General features: G+C 35.2%; 1 protein-coding gene across 2 annotated transcripts in view; it reads left to right on the top strand.

Annotated features, from left to right (window-relative positions):
- Positions 1-12,784, top strand: part of LOC129748410 (uncharacterized) — a 92,976-nt gene extending 80,192 nt beyond the window's left edge. For both annotated transcript variants that reach the window (XM_055743023.1, XM_055743024.1), the window contains 3 exons: positions 5,553-6,300; positions 9,784-10,151; positions 10,979-12,784. In XM_055743023.1, coding sequence (XP_055598998.1) covers positions 5,707-6,300; positions 9,784-10,151; positions 10,979-12,032 — 2,016 coding nt within the window. In that variant the 5' untranslated portion in view covers positions 5,553-5,706 and the 3' untranslated portion in view covers positions 12,033-12,784. The remainder of the gene's footprint in view (positions 1-5,552; positions 6,301-9,783; positions 10,152-10,978) is intronic.
- The last annotated feature ends 14,363 nt before the right edge of the window (positions 12,785-27,147 follow it).

Genomic DNA, 27,147 nt, shown 5'->3' with positions numbered 1-27,147 from the left:
GCTTTTCCTGAGTGTTCTTAATGTGATGTAGGGCAAGACGCTCAACCGGTAACAATCTACTGTCATGGACCTCGGAATTATTTCGGACAGTAAACTAAATTTTTCCCAGCATATCTCCGCAAAAAAAGCGAAAGGCTTTGCAGTTCTTGGATTTATACGACGAAACACATCATTTTTCAATGACTTCTACAGTTTGAAATCTTTGTACTGTGCTCTTGTGCGCAGTATTATGGGGTACGGGGTGCAAATTTGGGCACCATATCAGACTGTGCATGTAAACAGGGTCGAGAGAGTACAACGATGCTTCATCAGGTATGCTCTGCGTCAACTGCCATGGATCGACGCTCATAACCTCCCGCCTTACGAACAACGCTGTTTGTTATTGAATTTGCCGACACTGGAATCAAGGCGCGTTTACCTACAACGGTTTTTCATCTTCGACCTTCTGCAGAACAACGTGGATTGCTCAGAACTGCTATCACTACTGCCGTTAAATGCTCCCATCAGAACAACCGGGACGTACGATTTTCTTAGACTTGCCCTGCGACGAACCCAATACGGTCAAAACAACCCGTTGGATGTATGCTGCACGCGCTTCAATGAAATATCTAGTGATTTTGATTTCAATGTTTCCAAAACTGTTTTTAAATCTAGAATAAGATAGTTTAAATATTTTTCGTTGTACTTAGTTTTTAGAGCATCTGCAAAGATTTAAATAAATTAATCGAATTGTGGAAGGCCTCGAACGAACAGGGAGAAATCGGCTCTGATGTGTTTTGTTTGGCCTTATGCGGTCTACGCAAGTATATTTGTTTCTGCGCTCAGCTTGCTGCGATCGATTTTTTTTTCCTGCGATTCACCTGTACCTATCCTAATGTTAAAAAGTTAAATGAATCTAAAGATATTTGCTTGCATTGTAACGTGATGCCTACTCCCGGCCTCCTGGAAGTGTGGTCTCCAAATGTAAAGGATGAAGGGATCAACACAGAAACATTGGTGAGATCATTCCTTGTATAAAATTGCAAAAAAAAACATTATATTCTTTCACCATTATAGGTACTAATTAGGGTGGTCTAACCGGTTTTACCGAAACCGGTAAAACCGGTAAAACCGTCCATTTTCTCAATACCGGAATGCCTTACTGCAAGGTTTATGTGAGATTTGATTATTGCTAAAACTTGTCGATGTAACTTTATGAATTAAAGCTTTTATCATGAAACTTTACACATTTCAGATGAGCTATCGAACTCCACAACATTTAAAGACTGTATAAATTTACAATGACTGAAAAAAGATACAGCTACAAGAAATTTAAGTTTTCTTCACAAAAATCACTGAATTTTTCATTGAAAAGTTGGAATTTGATAAAATTTGCAAAACTGATTTATCTATAAACAGGCCAAGTTTATCAAAATCGTTCTAAGCGGTTCCAGGCTTTCACAAACTTGAAATTTAAAATGAAAAATATTGAAAACTGATTAGAAACTTCCTAGTTTGTTTCAAAACATAAAATGCTTCAGCAGGGTCAGCATTTGAACACACGTTTACATCAATTCTAACTTCAGTTCTAACGAAACTTTCAACAGAGTCAGCATTTAAACACATGTTAGACTGTTTGTATTATTTTTTTTGTCAATATTTTCTAGGTAATTGATGGAACTCTGTTGTTTTTATTTTTAACGCTGTTGAAGCATTTTCTTTTCCAGATAAAGCAGTAACAAAGTTTTTATAAATTTACAACAGTATTATAGCAACATAAAGCGTATGGATCAGATCCAAACAACAAATTTTTTGCTGAATTTTGACTGGTTTTTCAAGAATTTTTATTTCGATTTGTTCGTTTTATTATTGGGAGCGCAAACTTAATGCGATCACGACCTAGGTTGCCGGGAGTGAGTCAACCAAAAACTTTGTGACAGTGTTTTGAGTTTTGTTTATTTATAAGTTAAGTCGTTGTTTTGACGAAAAATCTTTTTGTATACCAATTTCATTTCATTTTCATTAAAGGCTATATAAACTTTTTATAAATCTGTAAAATCTGTTCTTAAATATGAATACTGTTTTACAGAGTATAGGACAAAAATTCGTTGAAAAAAATATGAAACTTCTAGAATTTCTGCAACCTCACATCGAAATTATAATAACAAAATGAAGATGATAAATATTATGATTATTATGAGGATGATGATAGATTTATGACAAAGGAATAATTTAAAGGCACAATACCATTTTTTTAATGGAAATGTTGCTGAATCTATTGCGTTATAAATTCTGAGCATTTTATGCCGTTACTACTGCAATTACATGAAAACTTTTCATGAATTCGATATACTTTGAAAAATACCGGTTTTATCGGTTTTATAAATTACAAATACCGAAATACCGGATTTGAAAAAAACCGGTAAATCCGACCACCCTAGTACTAATCGATATTTTTCTAGAAAGGTGGTCGTGTAGGGCGTATGAGGTCAAATTCGTGACAATTTTTCAAACAAAAGTTGTCTCTAAATTTCATTACGTAGCACAAATTATTTAGACGTACCCAAGTAACATATAAAGTTTTATAGCAGGCTACTAGATCAAGTTTTGGTTTTATAAGGGGCTTAAGGAGTCAAATGAAACTATCGGTGTAACTTGGGGTATAGTAAAGCATGGATCACTACAAATCTGGACGCATTAAAACGGGTCTATCTCGGAGCTATATAAACGAAATAAAAATGTTTTGTACTTGAAATGTAGGGTTTTTATTGCACTTTGAAGGAAAAATAATAAAAAAAATATTCCGATGTTGTTTTGATGAATTTTCGAACTTTTGGTTGAGTATCACTCATTATAGTTTGATAGAAGATCTATTAGCCACAAGTGGACTCTCATACATACATAAATTTTTGCATTTTTATTAGTTAGTTATGACTGAATGGTAAAATTTTTGATATCATGTCAATAGTTCATTTTTATCGTTTTTTCCTTGTGCTTCGAAAGCACAATCTATTAACCCTAGAGCAGGCATGTCAAACTCGTTTAAGTGTGCGGGCCGCATTAAAAATCTTTCATTTCCAAAAATAATATTATTTCCTCTCGTAGCAAAAAAAAAAATCTTTTTAATATTTTGTGGCAGGAAAGCCAGTGTACTCCTGTGTAGTAAGGAATTTTGTGATAATTTTAGACGGGGCTACGCGGCCGCATTAACTAAGGCAGCGGGCCGCATGCGGCCCGCGAACCCCCAGTTTTACATGCCTGCCCTAGAGTAAGAGGCGAATAATAAAAAAAACTTTTCGAGTTCCTAACAGATCTCGAAAGGTTTTATGTTCTATTAAACCTTTCCTTTTCTCTTCTCTATTTTCAAGAGCGAGTAAAGGCGCTATATCCTTGGTCGATGACCAGAAATGGTTGTACTCTGAAATCCAAAACAGTTAAAAAAGCTTATTATAGTAAAAGTTTATATTTTTCAAAATCTTCTAAATAAATTTATTCTTAGGTTTTGTGATTTCGGTGTACAAAATAAATCATTTCCAGCCACGGAGAAATCCGCCTACTGAAGTTATTTTACATTACGCATGGTTTCTTCATCAAGGAGCATTTTTCTTAGCATGCTTCCAACAATTTTGCCCATTTGAAACGTATGGTACTGGTGGTCCACGTTTCTTCTTGTTCCTGTGTTGCGGACGTCTCTGCGTTCTCTGCTCCATGGTAGGCCCAACCAGTTTATGTTTTTGATTATTTTAATGTCTTATGTTAAATTAATTGAAAACATGAAGAAAGACAAGAAGAATAATAAAACACTTTTATTATTCTTTGGGACTCAGACATAAGTTCTGGCTGTGGAAGTACGATTAGTGATTAGTGATTAGTGAGTATCACTCATTATAGTTTGAACACCTTATTCGCTGACCTCAGCGGCCATTTTGTTCCACAATCTCTTCATCTCTGTTGCTTCCCGAGTCGTCCTACCATTCTTCTTCATCTTCTGCTTGACAATTGCCCAAAATTTTTCGATAGAGCTGAATTGAGGGCAGTTGGGTGGGTTGATGTCCTTTTCGACAAAATCCACCCGTTGGCCCAATACCACTGTAGAACCTCCTAGCTGTACTGGCAGCTTGCCAAATCTGGCGAAAACTCAACTAGTCCTTTGTGAGATCTAATGTACGAAAAAAAAAGTTTTCAGGCATTCCTCCTTGTAAATTTCGGAGTCCATGGTCTTGTTTTTCACAAAAACCGGAATTTTTCGTCCGCAGCTGCAAATACCTTGCCAGATCAAACACTTTCTTGCAAACTTATCAGCTAAATTTGAAGTTGCCGGGGACATCACCATGACCAGTGCAGTGCACCACTGCAGTGGCTTTACATAATTTTTGGCCAGAAAGCTGCCCAAAATCCATCTTCACGTACGTTTCGTCATCCATGAGGATGCATCCGTCGAACTTCGTTGGAATCTTCTTGTATAACTTGCGGGCACGTCCTTTGGCTACTAAATTCTGCTTCAATGTCCGGTTTGGTTGCTTACTGGTCCGATAGGATCGTATTCCTTCGCGTAGACGAATTCTGCTGACGGTGCACCGGTCGGCGTTGAATTTCTTGGCAATGTCATAGTCCGACTACCCTGTGTTTTCCTTGATCGTTCTCAACACCTTCAAATGCAGTTTCCGATCCTTAATTCCACTATGACGCTTGGTATGAACCTGCCGATCTATAGTACGCATCTCACGGAAACGTTTGAGAACGCTACACCCGGTTGATTTGACCATTTTTAACGATTTCGCGATTTTTGAACCCGACCACGTCGGGTTTTCGACGTGGGTGTTCAAAATTTATTTTCATCTCGCGGCTTCCATCACGTGTAACTTTTTTGAAACAAAACGAATCGTAATGAATTTTCAGCACTGGTAGAAGAAACATTTCTCTACAAAGTGCTGCCAAAACATTCCAGATCCGACAACTAGGAGCACTATGGTAAAATAAATAGTGCGTCCAGATTTGTAGTGATCCATGCTTTACCATATGAGATTTTCAATAACTGCATTGTTGATATAAATTCGCGAAAGCTAAAAAGATGGTAAAACGACTATAAACGAAACAAATAAAAATACTCACTTAATTTCCTTTATTTGATTTAACAAAACCTATACATACTCCATTTTACAAAACAATTGGTATGCAAATATATTACAAACCTACAATAGAGAACGTACAAGGTATCGTTCAAGACGATAATTGCACCCTGGCTAATGCAGTTCGCTTCGAAATTAGATTGTTCATAAAGAAGAACGCCAGCCAAGTGTGGTGGTCCTTTTTTTCTGCACGAACCCTTAAGGAAGTAACCGTTTTACACCACGCATTAGATTGCACCTGTTGCTGCATCGAGCTGAGCCCCCTTTTCGGCAGTCAATTTAGCAATTACCGTCACGCCATCCTTTCATCCACAAATCCACAACCTGAAAACGGGGATTGGCTTCTCACTTCTCAATCCAAACATTCATCCATCGTTTTAATCTTTCGACGGGATCCATTTACTAAAATTATCCGTTTTTCGTTGTATTTCCGTTTTTTTGCAGGTTTCAACTACAAAACGAGATAATTTGATCCAGCACACTAACTGGGCTCTGGGTGCTGGCGGCGGCTATGATGACCATCTTCTTCTGCCCATCGAAGACGACGACAGTGGATCCCCCGGAAGTGGAACAATTACAGCGAAGGTGAACAGCGAAAATGAATGCCTCGTCGGCTTCCACCGCTGCTATTGTGTCTTCGGTATCTCAGACGGTGGCCCAGAATCGTATAACGGGCATCACTGGCCAGGGACCTTCAGTTGCACCTGGTCGAGAAATGCTAGGCCTTGCCAGCTCATCCCAGTTGGCTGGGGAAGGTTATTCGAATTCCAAAGAATGCTGGCCACTGCCTAGCAACCATCCCTTGATGGCTCATAGGATGAGTGCTGAAATTATAAGTGATGATGATGATGATGAGGACGAGGAAGAAGAGGAAGATCCTTCCCGAAGTGATGACGATGAAGATTCCTGTGGGACGGTCAGTGATTATTCGACGGAGGAGATTCCAGTCTGGATCAAGGGCGAGCAGCGGTTTATTTCTGGCGTTACGGAGGACACGACATGTGCCGATTTGGTGGAGGCGTTGCTGCAGCAGGAGAATGTGATTCCTGTGGGAGTAGCTGGAGGGCCAAGTGCTGTTAATGAACCTAAAGATTACTGCATCACGGAACGCTGGAGACAGGTGGAACAAATTCTCGACAGTAGAACCAAAATCCTCCAGATATGGTCGGCATGGGGAAAAGCGCAACCTGAAGTAAGTTTATATTAAAAATTGACAAAAATGACAAAAATGACAAAAATGACAAAAATGACAAAAATGACAAAAATGACAAAAATGACAAAAATGACAAAAATGACAAAAATGACAAAAATGACAAAAATGACAAAAATGACAAAAATGACAAAAATGACAAAAATGACAAAAATGACAAAAATGACAAAAATGACAAAAATGACAAAAATGACAAAAATGACAAAAATGACAAAAATGACAAAAATGACAAAAATGACAAAAATGACAAAAATGACAAAAATGACAAAAATGACAAAAATGACAAAAATGACAAAAATGACAAAAATGACAAAAATGACAAAAATGACAAAAATGACAAAAATGACAAAAATGACAAAAATGACAAAAATGACAAAAATGACAAAAATGACAAAAATGACAAAAATGACAAAAATGACAAAAATGACAAAAATGACAAAAATGACAAAAATGACAAAAATGACAAAAATGACAAAAATGACAAAAATGACAAAAATGACAAAAATGACAAAAATGACAAAAATGACAAAAATGACAAAAATGACAAAAATGACAAAAATGACAAAAATGACAAAAATGACAAAAATGACAAAAATGACAAAAATGACAAAAATGACAAAAATGACAAAAATGACAAAAATGACAAAAATGACAAAAATGACAAAAATGACAAAAATGACAAAAATGACAAAAATGACAAAAATGACAAAAATGACAAAAATGACAAAAATGACAAAAATGACAAAAATGACAAAAATGACAAAAATGACAAAAATGACAAAAATGACAAAAATGACAAAAATGACAAAAATGACAAAAATGACAAAAATGACAAAAATGACAAAAATGACAAAAATGACAAAAATGACAAAAATGACAAAAATGACAAAAATGACAAAAATGACAAAAATGACAAAAATGACAAAAATGACAAAAATGACAAAAATGACAAAAATGACAAAAATGACAAAAATGACAAAAATGACAAAAATGACAAAAATGACAAAAATGACAAAAATGACAAAAATGACAAAAATGACAAAAATGACAAAAATGACAAAAATGACAAAAATGACAAAAATGACAAAAATGACAAAAATGACAAAAATGACAAAAATGACAAAAATGACAAAAATGACAAAAATGACAAAAATGACAAAAATGACAAAAATGACAAAAATGACAAAAATGACAAAGATGACAAAGATGACAAAAATGACAAAAATGACAAAAATGACAAAAATGACAAAAATGACAAAAATGACAAAAATGACAAAAATGACAAAAATGACAAAAATGACAAAAATGACAAAAATGACAAAAATGACAAAAATGACAAAAATGACAAAAATGACAAAAATGACAAAAATGACAAAAATGACAAAAATGACAAAAATGACAAAAATGACAAAAATGACAAAAATGACAAAAATGACAAAAATGACAAAAATGACAAAAATGACAAAAATGACAAAAATGACAAAAATGACAAAAATGACAAAAATGACAAAAATGACAAAAATGACAAAAATGACAAAAATGACAAAAATGACAAAAATGACAAAAATGACAAAAATGACAAAAATGACAAAAATGACAAAAATGACAAAAATGACAAAAATGACAAAAATGACAAAAATGACAAAAATGACAAAAATGACAAAAATGACAAAAATGACAAAAATGACAAAAATGACAAAAATGACAAAAATGACAAAAATGATAAAAATGATAAAAATGATAAAAATGATAAAAATGACGAAAATGACAAAAATGACAAAAATGACAAAAATGACAAAACTGACAAAAATGACAAAAATGACAAAAATGACAAAAATGACAAAAATGACAAAAATGACAAAAATGACAAAAATGACAAAAATGACAAAAATGACAAAAATGACAAAAATGACAAAAATGACAAAAATGACAAAAATGACAAAAATGACAAAAATGACAAAAATGACAAAAATGACAAAAATGACAAAAATGACAAAAATGACAAAAATGACAAAAATGACAAAAATGACAAAAATGACAAAAATGACAAAAATGACAAAAATGACAAAAATGACAAAAATGACAAAAATGACAAAAATGACAAAAATGACAAAAATGACAAAAATGACAAAAATGACAAAAATGACAAAAATGACAAAAATGACAAAAATGACAAAAATGACAAAAATGACAAAAATGACAAAAATGACAAAAATGACAAAAATGACAAAAATGACAAAAATGACAAAAATGACAAAAATGACAAAAATGACAAAAATGACAAAAATGACAAAAATGACAAAAATGACAAAAATGACAAAAATGACAAAAATGACAAAAATGACAAAAATGACAAAAATGACAAAAATGACAAAAATGACAAAAATGACAAAAATGACAAAAATGACAAAAATGACAAAAATGACAAAAATGACAAAAATGACAAAAATGACAAAAATGACAAAAATGACAAAAATGACAAAAATGACAAAAATGACAAAAATGACAAAAATGACAAAAATGACAAAAATGACAAAAATGACAAAAATGACAAAAATGACAAAAATGACAAAAATGACAAAAATGACAAAAATGACAAAAATGACAAAAATGACAAAAATGACAAAAATGACAAAAATGACAAAAATGACAAAAATGACAAAAATGACAAAAATGACAAAAATGACAAAAATGACAAAAATGACAAAAATGACAAAAATGACAAAAATGACAAAAATGACAAAAATGACAAAAATGACAAAAATGACAAAAATGACAAAAATGACAAAAATGACAAAAATGACAAAAATGACAAAAATGACAAAAATGACAAAAATGACAAAAATGACAAAAATGACAAAAATGACAAAAATGACAAAAATGACAAAAATGACAAAAATGACAAAAATGACAAAAATGACAAAAATGACAAAAATGACAAAAATGACAAAAATGACAAAAATGACAAAAATGACAAAAATGACAAAAATGACAAAAATGACAAAAATGACAAAAATGACAAAAATGACAAAAATGACAAAAATGACAAAAATGACAAAAATGAAAAAAAAAATGACAATGCTTTTCCTTGAATAACAGTTCAAACAGTCAACTTTCAATGAAAAAGAGGATTTAAATGCCCTATTATATATCCAGAATAGACAAAACAAAAATTCGTTTTTTATGTCTATTATGTACTCGAATTTGTCTGTGAACCAACAGTTTAGTGTTTTTAGTTGATAATGTAAAGAAAGTTAAGTTTATCTATGTTTATTGGGCCCCAGCAACAAGTCCTAGAAACAGGATTATTTTAAAAAAAAATTGTATTAGAGAAAAGTTGATTCTTCTTTTCAAAAGTTACATTGGCTGATCCATCTCAAACGATCTTTAAAAGCTCTTGAAAAATTAATCCCCACTGTTTACCAATAAATAAGAAAATTACAAATTTTGTTCTCTGAATTTCAGGTTAAATTCATCCTCCGGCGATTGGACGCCTCGAATAGATTGGCGGTGGCTTCGGCTGTTGGCGGATCAATCAGCCAACAACAGCCGCCAACTCAACAAACGGCATCTGGCACCCTCGGCAGCGGACCCACAATGGTCGGCGGAGTTTTAACGGAACGTGACAAAGACAGTGGCCGGGGAAGCCCAACGGGTAGTATCAATAGTGCAATAGTGCGCCGGAAACGACACCGGGCACACAAAACTTCATTCGCCTGGATGACTCACGGAACGACAATCCACCCGAAATCGTCCAAAAACTCGATCGAGCGGCTAATGAAGCTGATCCTCGAACAGGGCGACATCATTCAGCAGCAGTTGTCTAAGCTTAGGTAAGATAATCTGGCGTGGTTTGTTATTCATAACTTTAATTACCCTTGCCCGATTCAAAACAATCAACCCGGAGAGGAAGAGACAGGTGAAAACGACACCTAATTAATAAGAACGAGACAGTCATCAGTGTCCTCCTCAACTCGGGAGGAAATGTCAAACGATTTGTGCGGCCACACCACTGTTCCGAGAAGAGTTGCTGATGAATATCTCATTTTAATTGAACTTCGTGTTCAGCCTAGAAACTTGATGAGGACGATGGAGAAGATCTCGGAAGGGTGCTCATCAAACCGGAACGACGCGACTTTGGCCTCGACAATGGCCATGCTGCACTACTGCCCAGATTCATCAAGACTGACTGGTTCGCTGACTGACCGGCTGAGGAGATTGATGACGAGTGAAGGTGTTAAGACGCCACTTTTTGTTCATTTGGAGACTTGACAACAAAACACATATTTATTACCTAATGTATTCTTCTACGAATAATAAAAAAAGTGGGACGTAAATTTGGAGCGATTAAAGTTTTACGGTAATGGATAATCGAACGGGTATCTCGTTTCTCGGGGGATTCTATCTCCAGACAAATTGTCGTTTGAAAGTGAATGTGCTTGATTGCCTGATGATGGAATAAATACCTGCATTTGTTTTTATTTAGGACTGAACATTAATTTAAATAGAGAAATTTATAATGCTAAACTACAAATTGTTTGATAAAAGTTAAAAAGCAGTTTGAAATGCTCTTTTCAATAAACCAAAAAGGATTCTATTATTGATAACAATATTCGGAAATCTGTAATACTTTTTTAATCATCTTATTACTTCATTTTAGGGACCGTGAGCTACAGATCAACAAAATTGAAGAGGATCGTCATCGCTTAAGAGAACGGGAACACGGTAAAAATTACTTGCTGGAAACGTACCTTAAGGGGCTTTCGGAAGCCTCGGGATCTCGAGGAAAAGCTGGAGGAGGAAAGTCTGAGTTAGATCCACGTACCGATAGCGCTGGCGGAGGTGACAGTGGGATCACTTCCGAGGCCACAACCGCAGCTTCGCCGGAAGTGGAAGAGTCCGGGGCCGAAAGGGATGCCGAATCTCCACCGACTTCTTCGGATGAACCGACTGGAGAAAGATGTGTAAAAGATCAGATAAAAATGTTGGAAAAAATTGTACTTTTGAATAAACAAATTGTCAAGGAAGAGGAAAGTGCGGTGAAGTTGTATGATCGCATCAGAAGGTATGAATTGGACATTCCAAACCAATCGAAAGATCAACTGGAGGATAATTTGACTAAGGTCAACGGAAGTTTGGAAAAAAGTCAACAAGAGCTTACAATGATTGATGAAACACTGAAGCACTCTGAGCTGGTGCTAAGAGAAAGGACATGTTTGCTGAAATGTCTTGAAGACGAGTTGAATAGCAGTGAGACAATTCCAGCACTAGCACCGAATGTGATAATGGACTTTTCTCAACCCAATCCGGTACTCAGCATAAGTAATTTGAATAAGGCAGTTGATGCTGCTAGTTCACTGGCAGATCCGAAAGTATTTCATCCTCATCAGAACTATCCGGTGTTCCCGATTAGCGAACAGCAGCAAGCACGTTCAGTGGCATTATCCGGACATCAAACGTTACCAAGAAATCAACGGTTTCCAGTGACCGCTCAAAGTACCGTTCCAACTATCTCGGTTCATCAGATCAACAAATTCATTCAATCCAATAGCAAATTGGGTAGCAATTGCAATACCAATCTGGACGAAAAACCTTGCCCCAAACAGTTGTTCAATTCAGCGCTTCAATACTACCCCCAAGCAAATTCAGCCGATGGAATTCCCAATCCGAAACCTCCGGATGACGATCTGTCCAATATGGGCACTCTAGTTTAAGACGGTGCTTAGCTCATAGAATAGGATCACACTAGACATTAAGTGGAACGAAAATCAAAGCTACTTGGAATCAGTACTTCTTGTAACCAAACATATCACCTAAGAGTAGAGTGTAAGAACACAAACAATTGAGTGGATAGCAGCTAAGCTCATAAAATCGTACACAATTAGTTTTAAGAGAGATACATACAGCGAACAAAAATATTGTTAGATTACATTTTCTTATTTTTTGTTTTGCTTAACTAGTCATAGAAAAAAGATTTCATTTTTTCCCTTTTCTATCAAAACCTTTTGAAATTTTGCATAAATATTGAATGATATTATTAAAAGAATGGCGCTGTCCTGTTTTCTGGTACATTATCGATCGAAAAACCTGAAGTTTGAGAGATTCCAATCATATTTCACGGTGTCTATAATCATTCAAAGTTTTCCAATCTAATATGAAAGTGGAAATCCTTTGTTTTTTATTTCACAAACTTTTTTTCCATAGATTCCCATTAGGCAATATTCATCAAGGTAATATACAAAATTTGTTCTTATTAATTACAAATGCCTTCTGCGTAATCATCACCACATCTTTAAAATCAATTTAATAAATTATAATTGCATTTTTTTTAAATCCAAAGTTCTGAATGATTCAATTGTGTTTCTTCTGTCCCTTTTTCCAATAGACCTTACTTTAGTAGATCGTTTAGTTGTATCTATATTGTTCGATTGCTTATTTATATTGCGTTATTTTCAAGATTTACACAATAAACTGAAGCTACCAAAACACCAATACCGGCAGTAGTTTTGTTATTTGCATCATATTGAGAAGATCATATTCAACTCGAAAGAACCGTTACAGCATATGAAAAGGCGACAACACACGTGTCATGTGTTGCTTTGGTAGATTTGTAGGCATTGACTCTATGTTATCATAGCAAGATGTTTCTAAACCAGCAACGTGTTAGATGCTGAGAACTGAAGCAATTTGCACTCATGAATCGAAGGAATTATAAACAATAAACATTCTTAAAAACAAGATTGCTCATTTGCGAGTGCTGTTTCTCAGTCTGGATTTAACTTGTACACTGTGCAATAGACTGAGTCGATTTGGGGTCAGTTTTTAATATCTCTAATCCTGGGGTCCAAAAAGCTTCGTTTTGGTTCAAAACTCATCCACGTTTTTTTTTTGCAGAATTTTTAATAACGTTAACATAAGTAAATTTGAACTTATGGGGTTTTATGGAAAAATTGAATATTTTGAACTGAAAAACCTGTTTCTTCTGTGGAACCGAGTCTGCTTATGGTTTTTTGCCAGTTTATAAATTGTCTAATTAAAATTTTCCACTGAATAACTTTGTCGAAGACCTCAACTTCATATCTCATTAAACATAAAAGCTATTCGCTGTTTAAGAGGAATATGTCTTTTGGCATTGACAAACAAAAGATTCAATTGACATCACTGCTGGATGCATTATTACTTTTAATTGATCATGTGCCTGCATTATTACTTTTCATGCGAGGCACGAGCAGCGATGTCAAATAAATTGATTGTTTTTCAATGCCAAAAGACATATCCCCCTCAACAGCTTATAACTTTTTTGTCTAAGATGATACAAAGTTAAGGTTTTCGGCAAAGTTATTCAGAGGAAAATTACCTTTAGAGAATTTATAAACTGACACAAAAACCATTAGCAAGCTCGGTTCGACACAAAAATGATGGTCCAGTGAATTAAGATGGAGTTAAAATAGGTTTCACGTATTTGTTTACTCCGACAACATGTACATAGATATGATATAATTTACTTTAACGCTACTGGACACTCTTTCCAAACGAAACCAAACCAAAATAAAACATCAATTCGGTTTTTAGCCTCGATTTCGTGGAGTTTGACATGCACATTAAATAACCCCACATTCAAATGACCCAGACAGAACTTCATATCGTATAGTTTATTTCATCAAGTTGTTAAAAACTTCAACCCAAATAAAATCTCCCTTTACGCACTTTTTAACACTTTAACCCTGCCCAGCAAAACAAGCAAATTAAACACGATTATTTCCGTTTTTCGCCCAGCGTGGCCCAAAAATTGCTAGGTGCCATTATTCATTTTCATGCCATTCTTTCAAAAGATACTAATTTTCAAAGTATCGTTAGATCCACATTATTTCAGTTCAAGTTTATACAAAACTACATTTACACAATGAAACTAGGTAAAAAACCCTTATTTAAACAAAACACTTGAAACACGACGAGTAAGGTCCGTGAGGGGAAATCTACCAAAATTTACCGCCTAGAATCAAAAGTTTCTGATCTGGATTAAATTTCGTATTAATTCTATAGAAAACATCTTTTGGCTCTCTGGTTATTACTTCAACGATGATACGCAGTCCCTTTCTATTTATTGGTCGAACTTTTCATTGTTTCATTTTATATAATATATCAGAAACTCTATTTTTAAATAAAATTTTCGCTGACAGAAAAAGAAAAAAAAAAGCTTTCGGCATGAACGCCGCCTACTTCTCAAGTAGTATTTAGTTTGATTGTGTTAAAAAAGGATGTTTATCGCTACAAGTAACTGGTTGCTTGAGCTGTTTGCCAGGGATCATCATTTTGTTAGTCAGTCAATTTTCAGGTAAACTCTCACAAAATGCATCCTCTCAAGATTCGAAATATAGTTTTGAAAGCTGCTTACAAGGACAATAAATACTTAAATTAACCTTTTTTCGTTCTGTGTTTTTCATTTAGAAAGCATTATCAGTACTGGAAAAAGTCCATTGGGTGTTAATAGGGCCTGTCTAACATCCTCAAGTTAAGTTATTTATTTTGAAAAGCATAAATTTTTCGCATTCCACCATTTTTTTTTATTGAAAGTAGAACGATTATGAGATATACTGGAAAAGAAAGTGTATAAACATCTGTAATCGTTTTTTTTATTACGCATGTTTGAAAATGAAAAACCGCTTAACTGGGCGGAAAATGGTCACTTGATGGTACCACTTTGAAATAGTTGCCGGTAAAGCGGCGTTCAGGCGTGGCCTCGTGGCAGCGTGTTTGGCTATCATCTCGAAGCGTCATGGTTCAAGTATGGTACCAACCAGGACTATTTTTTCATGAAGTTATTTGATTGTTTGAGTAAGAAAATAAAAGAAATATGTTACAGAAAAGGCTTGCGCGCCTGCATGTATCGAACAAAGTAAAAATCAAAGCTATTACAGTTGCGTTCAAAAAAGAATGAAATCGCGTGAAGCTGCGCACCCACTTCCAACTTTTAAAAGCTGCCATTTCTCTCTCGGTTGATATTTTTTCGTGAAAATTTCACACAATTTAGCTCAACTATTTAACTAATACACAACGAAATTTGAAGTCTTTACAATGTCGGGAAAAAGGGAAATTTGGGGTTGCTTCACTAAATTTGCTGTATCTTCGACAATTTTCATTGAAAAACTTTGAAATTCGGTCCAAAGATGTGAAAATGTTTGATCTAATACCAGGCGAAGTTTCGTCAAAATCGATGAACGTGATCAAAAATGGTGCCACGTAGAAAATCAGGTTCATTATCGCCCAGTAGACGATTTCATTCCTTTTTGGACGGATGTTTGTATGGAAAACGTCGTAATCCATGTATTGTTGGATTTTTCTATCACAAACTCAAAATTTATTACAAAGAAGGTTGTAAATTGATGGAAACTTCATTCTTGCTTTGTTTAGAAATAGAAATTGTTTCAACAGAACTGGTATTGAAACACAAGAGCGAATTGAATACTCGCTTTAATTGTGTATCAAATTTGTTTATCGGAATAATTAGCAGGTCATTTCTGAATCTCTGTTTTTCTTATTTCTAACTCTGTTGAAACATTTTTTTTCCAAAACAAAGCACGAATGAAATTTTTATCAATTTACAACATTCTTTGTGATAAATTTTGATGTTGTTAAAGATAAAACCATGAATACATGAATTACAATGTTTTCCATACAAACATTCGTCCAAAAAAGAATGAAATCGTCTGCTGGGCAATAATGAACCTGATTTTCTATCCGCCACCATTTTTGATCACGTTAATCGATTTTGACGAAACTTAGCCTGGTATTAGATCAAACATTTTCACATCTTTGGACCGAATTTCAAAGTTTTTCAATGAAAATTGTCGAAGATACAGCAAGTTTAGCGAAGCAACCCCAAATTTCCCTTTTTTACGGAAATAGCTCTATCTTTGTTTCCCGACATTGTAAAGACTTCAAATTTCGTTGTGTATTTGTTAAATATTTTGTGAAATTTTCATGAAAAAATATCAACCGAGAAAGAAATGGCAGCTTGTCAAAGTTGGAAGTGGGTGCGCAGCTTCACGCGATTTCATTCTTTTTTAAAAGCAACTGTAAGTAGGTTGAGTTAGGTTGATGGGAGGAATGAAGATGGATGCCGAGAAACCGGCAGCACCATATGGAGGGCAGCGAAGTATAAGAAAGGGGTGGTGGTGACCGAAGTAAGAGAGGAAATATTTTTTTGTTATTGTTCATTAAACGATTTCTTGTGAGCTGAACAGTAGGCCGTTCAAACTTAAAGGAACTTCAAAGTTTCAATAAGAACTTAAATTTAGGGCTGAATAAAACGAACTTCAGCTCATTGATTGAACTGATTAAGCTGTGTTTGACCTGTTCAACAAGATTTTTGGTTGCTTTGGCAGGCTTGTCCAACAGGACGATGATTAATCCAAGACACTTTATAATCCATTTTCCAACTATGCCGATGAACTCGCCGAAGGAGCAATATATTTGATGGTGGGTTTGACCGATGTAAATCAACGATCAACTATTTCAAGCAATTTAATAAATTCCATATCTTTTCTCCTCAGGAATCTTGTCACGGCTAGACGTTCCTTGATCGTGTTGCCACTTTTGTATGCAGTTTAAATACTATACTGATTGCGTTAGTCAGTCTGTAAGCGCCAGATGACACTTCCAATGAGGTTTCATAGATTGTTCGCGTTAAATTTAAATTTTGTTTATTTGTAGTATATCGCAGTGAGTGTCATTTGTTATTTAAAGTTTTCTCTCCCAAAAGCAGTCCCCAGATGATTAAGCCCCCTGCTGTCAGACACATACACCGACCAAGCTTAGGAACTTGAACACCAGATGGCCGTCAGCTGAACCCGTTGGTAGCAGAGAGCTAACGATAGTAACGATGTCGACAAAACTCTACTCGAAAAGCAAGAGCGCCAAGGCGAGGGCAACGACCTGAATGATAGGTGAAGGTCGGTCAAAGAACACTGGCTGATCCTCGTGCACTCTTCCAAAACCCACCAAAGCGCGAACATTACCTTGTGACTAAAACCAAAAAAAAAGTCAACCATAGTCGAAACTGTGAGAAGAGTATTGGAAAAGGTGTAAGTAAGGACATCAGGACCCTTTGGCTTAGGCTAAAAGCCTTTGTTTCCGGCGTCGTCGTTAGGCCAGCCATTGTTTTTGGTACCCAGCGCTAGGCCGCATTGGTGCACCGACGGAAGCCATCTTGTTCCTAAGCGAAGGTAGCCTGGAACGTCCTGTCGGGGTTCCCACGACGGAAGCCCCTTTGTGCTGGAACGCAACCCCTCCAGGAACAACTATCGAGGTCGCCATCAGTCCTCGAGGTTTCGTCAGCAGCAGTAAAGGCAAGGTCCCTAACAGGTTAGCCTTAGTGAAGGAAGTGGGGGGGCAAGCAGTGTAAAGTCTGGCAATATATGTACATGTACACATAGAGAAGCATAAAATTTGGTAGTTTTCTTTCATTCGACTGATATTCCCTGCGATTTGTTTTTGTAGATAAGCATGCCGCCCTGAGGCCTAAAAAAGGGAGTCTTTGAGACGCCGGCGGAAGTGGTAAGACTGTTGTTACAAGTCCTAGATGAAAAGGTAGACTAACTGAATTAAGGATTCTTTTATACCTGTTTTAAGTGTTGTTCGAATAGGATTGCACCATGAAAATACCATGAATTCCATATTCACAGATCATAAATTGTATGGTTTACATAATGATTTTAATCGTCATCGATACCGCGAATGCACATTGGAATTCATAGTTTTCGACCATACATTTCATCGTTTTGACGAAAATAACCATGAAAAAAGAGTATTGTTATGCAGCGTGACCATGAAAAAATGGCGATTTCCCATACATTAGAAAGCTCAAAAATATAAAGTTCATGGTGATAACAGCTTCCATTTTTCATGGTAAAACCATGAAAATCCGTTTATTTCCATTGTTTGCTCGCTGAAATAAAAATCCTTGTTCAGGGTTTGTAAATGGTGGGATTATTTCGCTAGTTTTGGGTCATGTCATCATTATTATAGATTGCTTTTGCATAACGAATGGATTGATTTATATTATTTATTCAACAAATCTCAACACTTACTCACTTTATCACTCGGATTTCTCATAAAACTGGAGAAATATCATTGGTTCTATTTGCACTGCGGCCTTCCAATTTATACATACGATCCGTGTGAACAGCCGAGGCCTTCGGAAAAGTTCCATGACAAACGTCTTATTCCCCTGAGCTTGAGCTTGCTATCAACTACGGTCCACCTACGGCCCTTCCTGGCCAATGGCATAATGGTTGCACTCCGTGATTGGTTCGAGATAATCACCATTGCACAATGAACCAAATGAAAGGTGCTGGGAACAAGCATCACAATCTAACTGTGCAGTTTTGAGAATCTCCTACTTTTATTTGAACCAATAACGACGCCGGCCAAGTCCATGTAGTCGATAGGAGGAAGGGAAGTGCAGCACATTTGAAGAAATGTTTAGCGGAGGCCGGCTGTACGCCATCCCTCCACAGATCTCCACGCTGAATGTTTGGGAAAAGGTATTGTGGCATGAGAAATTACCTTGGTAGGTGAAGTAACCACTTTTAACCTATGCTCCTAGTCTCCTATACTTCCTACGTTTCCTATTGAAACTCCTATTTGCTCCTAATGAGGCCTTCTAATGTATTCGCATGATCATGAATAATGCACGAATGAACTATATGAGGTTTAAATAATCACATTTAAACCCTAAGGAACTGTTTTTCTTTAACAGAGTGTACACAATCAAGAAATAAATAACAACAAAAAACAGACAAAGTACAACAATCAAAATAGTTATTCTATTTCTTTTACCACAATGCATGCATATTATTTTTCTGACCACTGACGGGGTCTGCGTTTTGAAATTCAAGTAAATAAATCATAAATGAGGACAACAACTCGGAAATAACTAAATAGTTGGTATTGTACTACTGATTCTGATCGATAACCTTTCGAAATTTCTCAACAGTTGAAAATATATTTTTTTAATGTTCCAGTAAAAATGTGCAATTCGTTTTATGCAATAAATTTTTCACAAATAAATCAATGCATTGCTCAACTATTCATAAATATTACCAATTCAAATATTTAGATATAAATTTTTATCTATATTTTCCAACCAAATTTTACTGACCATAACTATAGAGAACACTTCTAATAAACTGCAAACCGATAAATAATAGAAAGAATTAGATTTTTATGTTTAGAGAAGCACGCTTGCTCAGCTGTGTTTTAAGTTAAATTTGGTGTTTTAACCATTTTACTAAAATAACAAAAAAAAATGATAGTAAGAAATTACAACCATAATAAAAGTTCCAGTAAAAAAAACTTAAGACTGTGGCTGCAATGCTTTGGGAATAACAATATGAAAAAATGTTAAACAAACTGACAAATGGAGTCAAATTCATTGCAACCATCCTTTTTGGATCTTAATTACTTGCTTTGAAATTAGTATTTAACTTAAACACTGTTGTAACTAAAACGACCGACAACTTTCAATTTTCATGGCAAAGCATCAACTCAAAAATTGAAAAAGAATTTTTTATCGGGAAATTTTTTTTAAACATCACTTCGATTTAGAAAATAATGTTAAGAGCATCACATTTTGGTTTTCAGCATCTTGTATTTTAATCGATCAAAGCAACCGAAGCCTGTCACGATGATGGTGATATCAACTACTGGTAACAAAAATTGAAAAAATCCATTTCGGAAAATTTCTTGTTTGAAAACCACGACCCACGACCAACTAAATTGCTGTTTTTTTCAAGTCAATAGGAAAGTGAAAGTGTCCAAGATATAGAGGGAAATCGGAAAGCTCTCACCGGGTTTTCCTGTTCTTGTTGTCCCCGACTAGCGGCCTCCGCATTATGCCATCCGTTTTCGTTCGCATTCTAAACTTTTTCAGCATTTTTCGCATTCTAAAGCTTTTCACACGAGTACTTTTCAATTTACTGTACACATAATCTCTTCTTGACTCGATAAAACCATTCTTCAATTTCTGTAAATTTCACTTTAAACCATTACTCAAACCACTAATATTTCATTAAGAGAGAAAAAATCCCAAAAAATGCAGCGCAACGAGAAACCTGGAAAAAAAACGCGTCCGCACCCGAGCAAGGCCTACTCGGAACTCCCAGCCATAACAAACGTCTTATTCCCCTGAAAATAAAAACGACAAAAGCCATGTACTACTTTTGTTCATTTTGATCTTAAATGAAACTTACCTTGATTAACTTCGGATACATAATATGCATATGATACATTTACGATAATTTCACAATACAACACAAATTTTACTTTTTGAAGGGATTGAAATTTAACATTGTTTTTCATTATTAAGATGAAAACCATTGTTATTAAAATGTAGAACCATGGTCTTGGTCTATTCGGGTGGTTGTTGCACCATTTCTGTGTTTTTTCGAGCTAGCTTCAAAAGATTTTTCGAACAAAATCGTTGTCGTAACCATTCTCAATCCCAGGTTCGATGATTTTCGGTTGTTCCTTTATAGCCTCGAGCCTTTCCACCGGAATATGTGGGTTCCATGATAGCTTTGAATCTACTATGAAGTGTCAATTGTCTATCACAGTGTTTATGTTCGGCCTCAGATTTTGAACTATCTCAATAATAATTTTTAACTTTTTCTATTCAAATACATATGTATGTATATGTATTGCTTTCAGTTAAAAAAATCCTTTTGTTGAAAAGTTATAACTGTGAATATTTCTTTGAATACTATGCTCGCAAATATTTCATTTTTAATAACCATTTGAATCAAATGATTATTTAAAAACCTGCTGTTAAGTTTGTGAGGTGTGAGGTGTTCAATTCAATTATATTAAAAGAGTGTTAATTTGAAACGTGGCACAACAAACGCTAGATCTAACAGATAATGAGCAAACGAAGCATTTTTTTCTATCTCAAACCTCAATGATGAGGCACTGGGAAAAAAAGTTGCACGATTTTCACCAAGTTCCCCAAAATAATTTTTCCATCCCATCCCCCTCAGTAACAACAACTCCAAATGAAGTCCCGCAAGCCGCAATTTATTCGCCCCGGGAGTCGGAAATCTTTCCCCAACTTCACAACTGAGCCACGAAGCGGTCTGCGGTGTGGTGGGAAGTGGAATGATCACTCTGTTGCAGCGGCTGATGACGGGAGATAAGTTGTGAGCGAACGATGTATAGTTTCTTATTTCCCGCTTTGGGGTTTTTGTTGCCGAGTTTCAGGGGTAAGTAGGAGGAAAAGAAAATCTGGTCGAAAATAATAAGGTTACTTACTTCGGGAAAGTTGGGTGCATTTTGCTGGTTTTGCGGGAAGGAAAAATCGAAAATAGCGTTCATTTTCTTTCTCCGCCGCCACGACTGAAGTGCAAGAAAAGCGTTGAAAAAGTTATAATCTCAAATTATTGTTATTACCATTTATATTTGATTTGATTCGCTGGTTTCGTTTGCCCGGGAGCAAAGTTTTTGGAGCAATTTTTCCACATTCATCGACCTGGAGGAGATGGAGAAGAAAAATCGTTGCAGAGAAGATTTTTCAATCCGACCAATTTAAAGTTGAAGAGTTGAAAAAATGGGAATATTACAATCTAATGAAAACTAGTTTCCCACGACAATGGAATTAGTTAAGTGGAATCATTTTACTTCTCGAAGGGTCAAAGAAAATGTGGGTTGGGGCTTTTGGAAATCCAATGGTGGTAGCAATCATGAATCGGCTGAAACAGCATCCAAAGATTTTTGCCATGTAAGCAGGAAAACTTTAACAAATATTATTAAAAAGTTTCATCTTCATCTTGCTTGGATGTTTGCAGCAATGGTCGATCGGGTAGGGCCCAGATTTTCAAAAGATAGGTGAAACTTTTGTTAGAAAAGGCTCGTAGAGTAGTGAAGAAGAAAGAGAGTGGGCAAAATATGAAAAAATAACAACCAGAAAACGAAATAAATATCTGACCTGTCTGAGGGAAAATGTGAAAGGAACAAAACTTTGAGCTGTAAGTGATACAGGTATCATGATTTGATTGTGATCCAACTTTTCAAAGGGACTTCATGAAAAATACACGTTATTGGTTCGCTTTGATTAGATCAAATTACTTGAGGAACAATTTAAGCTGGATTCTTTTAAAGAGTTTTTTGCACAGAAATGAAACCAAAACCTTAAGCCGTGATACACAGATCCAATTCTTCAACAAAACAACCAAGTTCAAAATTTTAAAACTAATATTGATAAAGATAACAAAGGGTTCAGAACAGATGCCGACAGTGAATAAAGACGATAAAGAGCTTGAACTGCAGGGGGAAGTTTTTTTTTATCAGCTTCCTTAGAACTTAGCGTCGTTTTGAGCTTTAATTTCTTCCTAGGATTTTAAAATGATTTGTGAATAGATCTTTAAAAAATGTTTTTATTTGTATAGGTCGTACCTTAAATATAAGCCTGTTAAACAAAAAAGTTAACTTAAGGTTTTGGTGCGTTCTTGGCTCTTGGATAAATTTTGTTTAAAACTATTTAATTATGCAGATCGATATATGTTTTTTTTTAAATAATCAGACCATCTTTGTTCAATTTTAGTCTTTGATAAGGTTAACGTCAAAAAAGGTTAAAAAAAATCAAAGTAACCGTTGTTTGAATTCGTTTTGATAGCATAACTTTCAAGCAGTCAGTCAACCTAAATTAGCCGTAAAAACTGTGCAGTTGTTGAATGATTTGCTAGGAGATCCGGAAAATATAACAAATAAAACATTATTTTGTGCTTCTGGCAAAATTGGGTGAGTGTTCATTATTGAAAATTTATAAAATTCTATTCTATTGAATGATTTGTACGTAGAAACATACTGAACAACCATTTTATGATTTTTAGCCTTATTCCAAATGCGAAACCATCACTTAATGTTCCGAAGGATTTTAAAAACATATTCACAACTACAGATTTTTTACCAGTTTCACCGAATGCTAGTGATATTTCTTGCAAAGTCGAAAGCCATGGGTATGGGTCGAAGTTTTAAAGTTATTTGACATCGTGATTTTCGTAATTCAAGTAGTATGAAATGAAATGAAGAATGAATGTTCGAGACAAAGCCTTTTTCTCCATCTTGAAGTGACGTTTTCAGTGCTTAGGGTTTACGTGCGTTATTAGGTATATTTATTTAAAACTATGTTTTTAATTATGTAGATAGATTTATATAAATTTTTTTAAATTATCACATCAACTTTGTTCAATTTGCGATTTTGTTATGAACAGCTCTCAAAAATACGGTAAATATCTAACTCATAGCAATAATTCAACCAAAGGCATTCCATTGAAAAAAGGCTAGGCCATTCTCAATGATTTGAATTTGTATGTTATGATAATGAGGATAAATTTATTTGGCCAGGTCCACTCAGCGAAGCCCAAAGGGACAATCAACTGAACCAAAACACACAAACCCACACATAAACACATGTACATGGAGTGGGAACAAAACCAACCACAATCAAAGTTGGCCGTGGAAAAACTGAGCCCGTTTGTTTTTCGGGCCACCGTACACTGAAGGAAAGTGCCAGATAGAAGAGTACATAAATTTTCGGGCACCTTCGTTCCGGAAACCTTTTCCTGTTTCTCCGTATGAATCTAAAATTAAAATGTTCTGCCAGGAGGCATCCGAAAGGCGAATGTAGAATGTAGAAAGTGGAGAGGTAGCTTGCATTATCCCACCCTTCGATCCCGAGTGTTTCACTTCCGGAAAAAACTCATATTCATATTCCGGCAAATAACCTGAATCGACTTTATGTTTCGTTTTTTTTTATTTGAAAGATGTCCACTTTTAAGATTGATTTCGAAAATATTGAGACATGAAGATACGGTATGTTTCCATTTCAAAAATTACATTAATGCGCTTCAAAAACTAAAACGAAAAAATGTCAAATTAATATCAAATTCAATGGGGACAGCTTGAACTTAAGAAAATAATACCGGTTCAAGACTTTAAAAAAAACAACTACTTTAAGCGCGTACCAAAAGTTTCAAAGCAAAGATTATTCTATTATTCTCTCATATTTTGCATTTCTAATCTAAGCGTCGAAAATCCCCTCTCTAAGCCCACCCACCAAGCTAAGCTCCTCTATTGAAGGGGACGATTTTTGATTTTTCTTTCCCAAAAAAGCGCCCCAAATGCAAAAACTTTCCCTGGGTACTGGGAAGTTCTAATGTTTGGGTAGCGCGGGTTGCATAATTTTAGGTTTCGGAGGCTTTTCTGCTGTGCTGCTGGCCTCTTTTCCGCCACAATCCCTCGCCACCTCCCATTAAGTAGTGCAATCTAGAAAAAGTTGATCCCTGGGCCGCCGTCGTTGTTGAGTCATATTCAAATTTTTTCACTTCGCCGTATGTGTGAAAATTTTACCCTCCATGTATGTGTATGTGTGTGAGTGTCGGAAAACTCTCAGTACGGTGTGTGGCAAAAGCTCATGTTAACGTTAAATAAAAGTTTACCTTTTGATCATACTCGCTGGAGCTGGAATTTTCTTTCCTCGTTAGCCATCCTGCCGTCGGAATTGGGAGGCTGCAATTAGGGAAATTATGTGGATAGTGGAAGAATTCAACAAAACTCCCGTACTACCAGACCCAGACCCAGAACCGAAACCCGGGAGTACCTAGTAGAAGTCAGGAGTACGTTTTCTTGGTAGTTTAAATTTTATTCAAATTTTTACACAAACAACAGCTGAACGAGAAAAAGGGTAATGATGGTGTTTCCGAGGCAGGATGGATTAGTGACATTGGCTGTTGATGTTTTCAAGTTTTCTGCCTTGCTCCGACAGTTGGCTAACGTTTGAAAACTTGGAAATGTGGGGATGAAAATCATTTAAAGTATTTGGAAGTACGGAGGGGGAATTTTTTTCCTCAACCTAGAGGAAACTAGCTTGAAAAATGCAAATTTCAGTTATAGAAAAAATATCTTACTGAAAAAATGTTAGATTCCTCACTGGTTGTAATCTTTTTTGGATTTTGTCGATAACCTGATCATTAATAAATTTAATGATTAACGCTTTAACCCCAAACTGGAGTTTTAGTAAACATCAGCGCCGGCGCTTCACTGGTGTCATTTTATGTTGACCAGACGTCTATCAAACATCTTCCAAGAGTCGGAATCAAACAAAAGAACGGGTTGCCGTTTGCCGAGTAATTTTTTAAATTGATCTGAAATTTACATCATCGCTGATAAGCAAGGTTACCAATCACCAGCGTGAAAACTTCGGATTTCAACTGCTCTACTCAAAATTCATAAGAATTTCATAAAATTCATAAGAATTTTTTTTGAATAATTTTTCCAAGGATTTTGTCAAACCCTAGTTATAATAAATTTTGAAATATAATTTTGATGAGTATGTTGAATTTTTAGCTTAACATTTACTGAAGCGTAACAACAACGCAAAACGCAATCGCCGTCATGGACTTATAAATAAATTTGTCATTCGCCAAAGCTCCACTGTTACTGTCATAATCCAAGTCAATTACTTTTTGATAATCTATCTTCACATGGCGATGGGACGATAATCGATGCTCCAGCCAAAGTAGGCTACGGCAAAAAGTTACCGGAACTAGCTCATGCATTTTCCCATCCCAGGGCACGCGGAAATTGAAACCAGTATCATTCTTTATGCTATGCAGTGCGACTGTGGCCCGATTGCTAGAAGGCGACAACATTCGTTTTTCTTCGTAATTTTCAATAGATTAAATGACAATTCCAAAACTATTATTATCTGTATCATTAATGATATTTTGAGTGATGCAATCAACTAAAAGAGTTTAAAAAAGTCAAAAGTATCGGGAGTACATTTTTAAAGCTCACAAAAGGCAGAACCAAATTACATATCGCTGTGATTAGTGAAGAGAAGTTGACCATCAAGTTTTTCCCACTACTTTTGACTTAGTCATTCATTATACAATGAACTGAGTCAATTTGAGAGCATTTTTGAATTTCTCAAACCCTGGCGCCCTGAATGCTTTATTTTCGATCAATACTAATCCATGTGTATGGGGAAATTGAATATTTTGTTCTGAAAATTCAACATCATTTTTGATTTTTTTGTGCAGCTGATCCTTAAAATGGTTTTGAGCCAATTTATATTTTTTTTCAAATAAAATTTTCCGCTGTAAATTTTTGTCGAGAACGATAACCTCGTATCTTATTAGACAAAAAAGTTATTCGCTGTTTAAGAAGGGTTTGTCGTTTGGCAATGAAAAACATTCATGTAATTGACATCACTGCTGGTGCCTCGCGAAGTATTGCATGAAAAGTAGTTATGCAATGCCTTGCTAAGCAGTGATTTCAATTGAATTTATTATTTTCCAATACAAGAGACATACTCCTGTTAAGCAGCTAAAAATTTTTTTGTCTAACACGAAACGAAGTAACAGTATTCGACCAGGTTGTTCAGAGGAAAAAATCTTTAAGAGAATTTAATTGAAAAACACAAAAACCATTAACAAACTCGGTTGTACAGAAGAAACAAAAATGATTTTGGTTTTTTCAGTACAAAAAATTCAATTTTCCTGTACTAACCTCAAAGTACCAATTTATTCTAGCAAACGTAACTTTTGAATTTTGCAAAAAATCATGGATGAGTTTTGAACCAAAACAAAGCTTTTTGGACCCCATGGTTTGAGCAATTCAAAAATTACCCCAAATCCACTCAGTCTAATGTTACATAGAATAAGTTTAGTTTTGTGAAAGATGTGTTTTTATCGAATTCAAGTTTTATTATTCTTTGTTAAGATTTCACTGAAAGTCTTTTTTTTTTTTTTCAAAATATGTTTAGAAGTAACGCTT

This window comes from Uranotaenia lowii, chromosome 2 (genome assembly GCF_029784155.1).
Source record: "Uranotaenia lowii strain MFRU-FL chromosome 2, ASM2978415v1, whole genome shotgun sequence".
In the NCBI taxonomy this organism is placed as follows: Eukaryota; Metazoa; Arthropoda; class Insecta; order Diptera; family Culicidae; genus Uranotaenia; species Uranotaenia lowii.
This window is presented reverse-complemented; position numbering and strand designations above follow the sequence as displayed.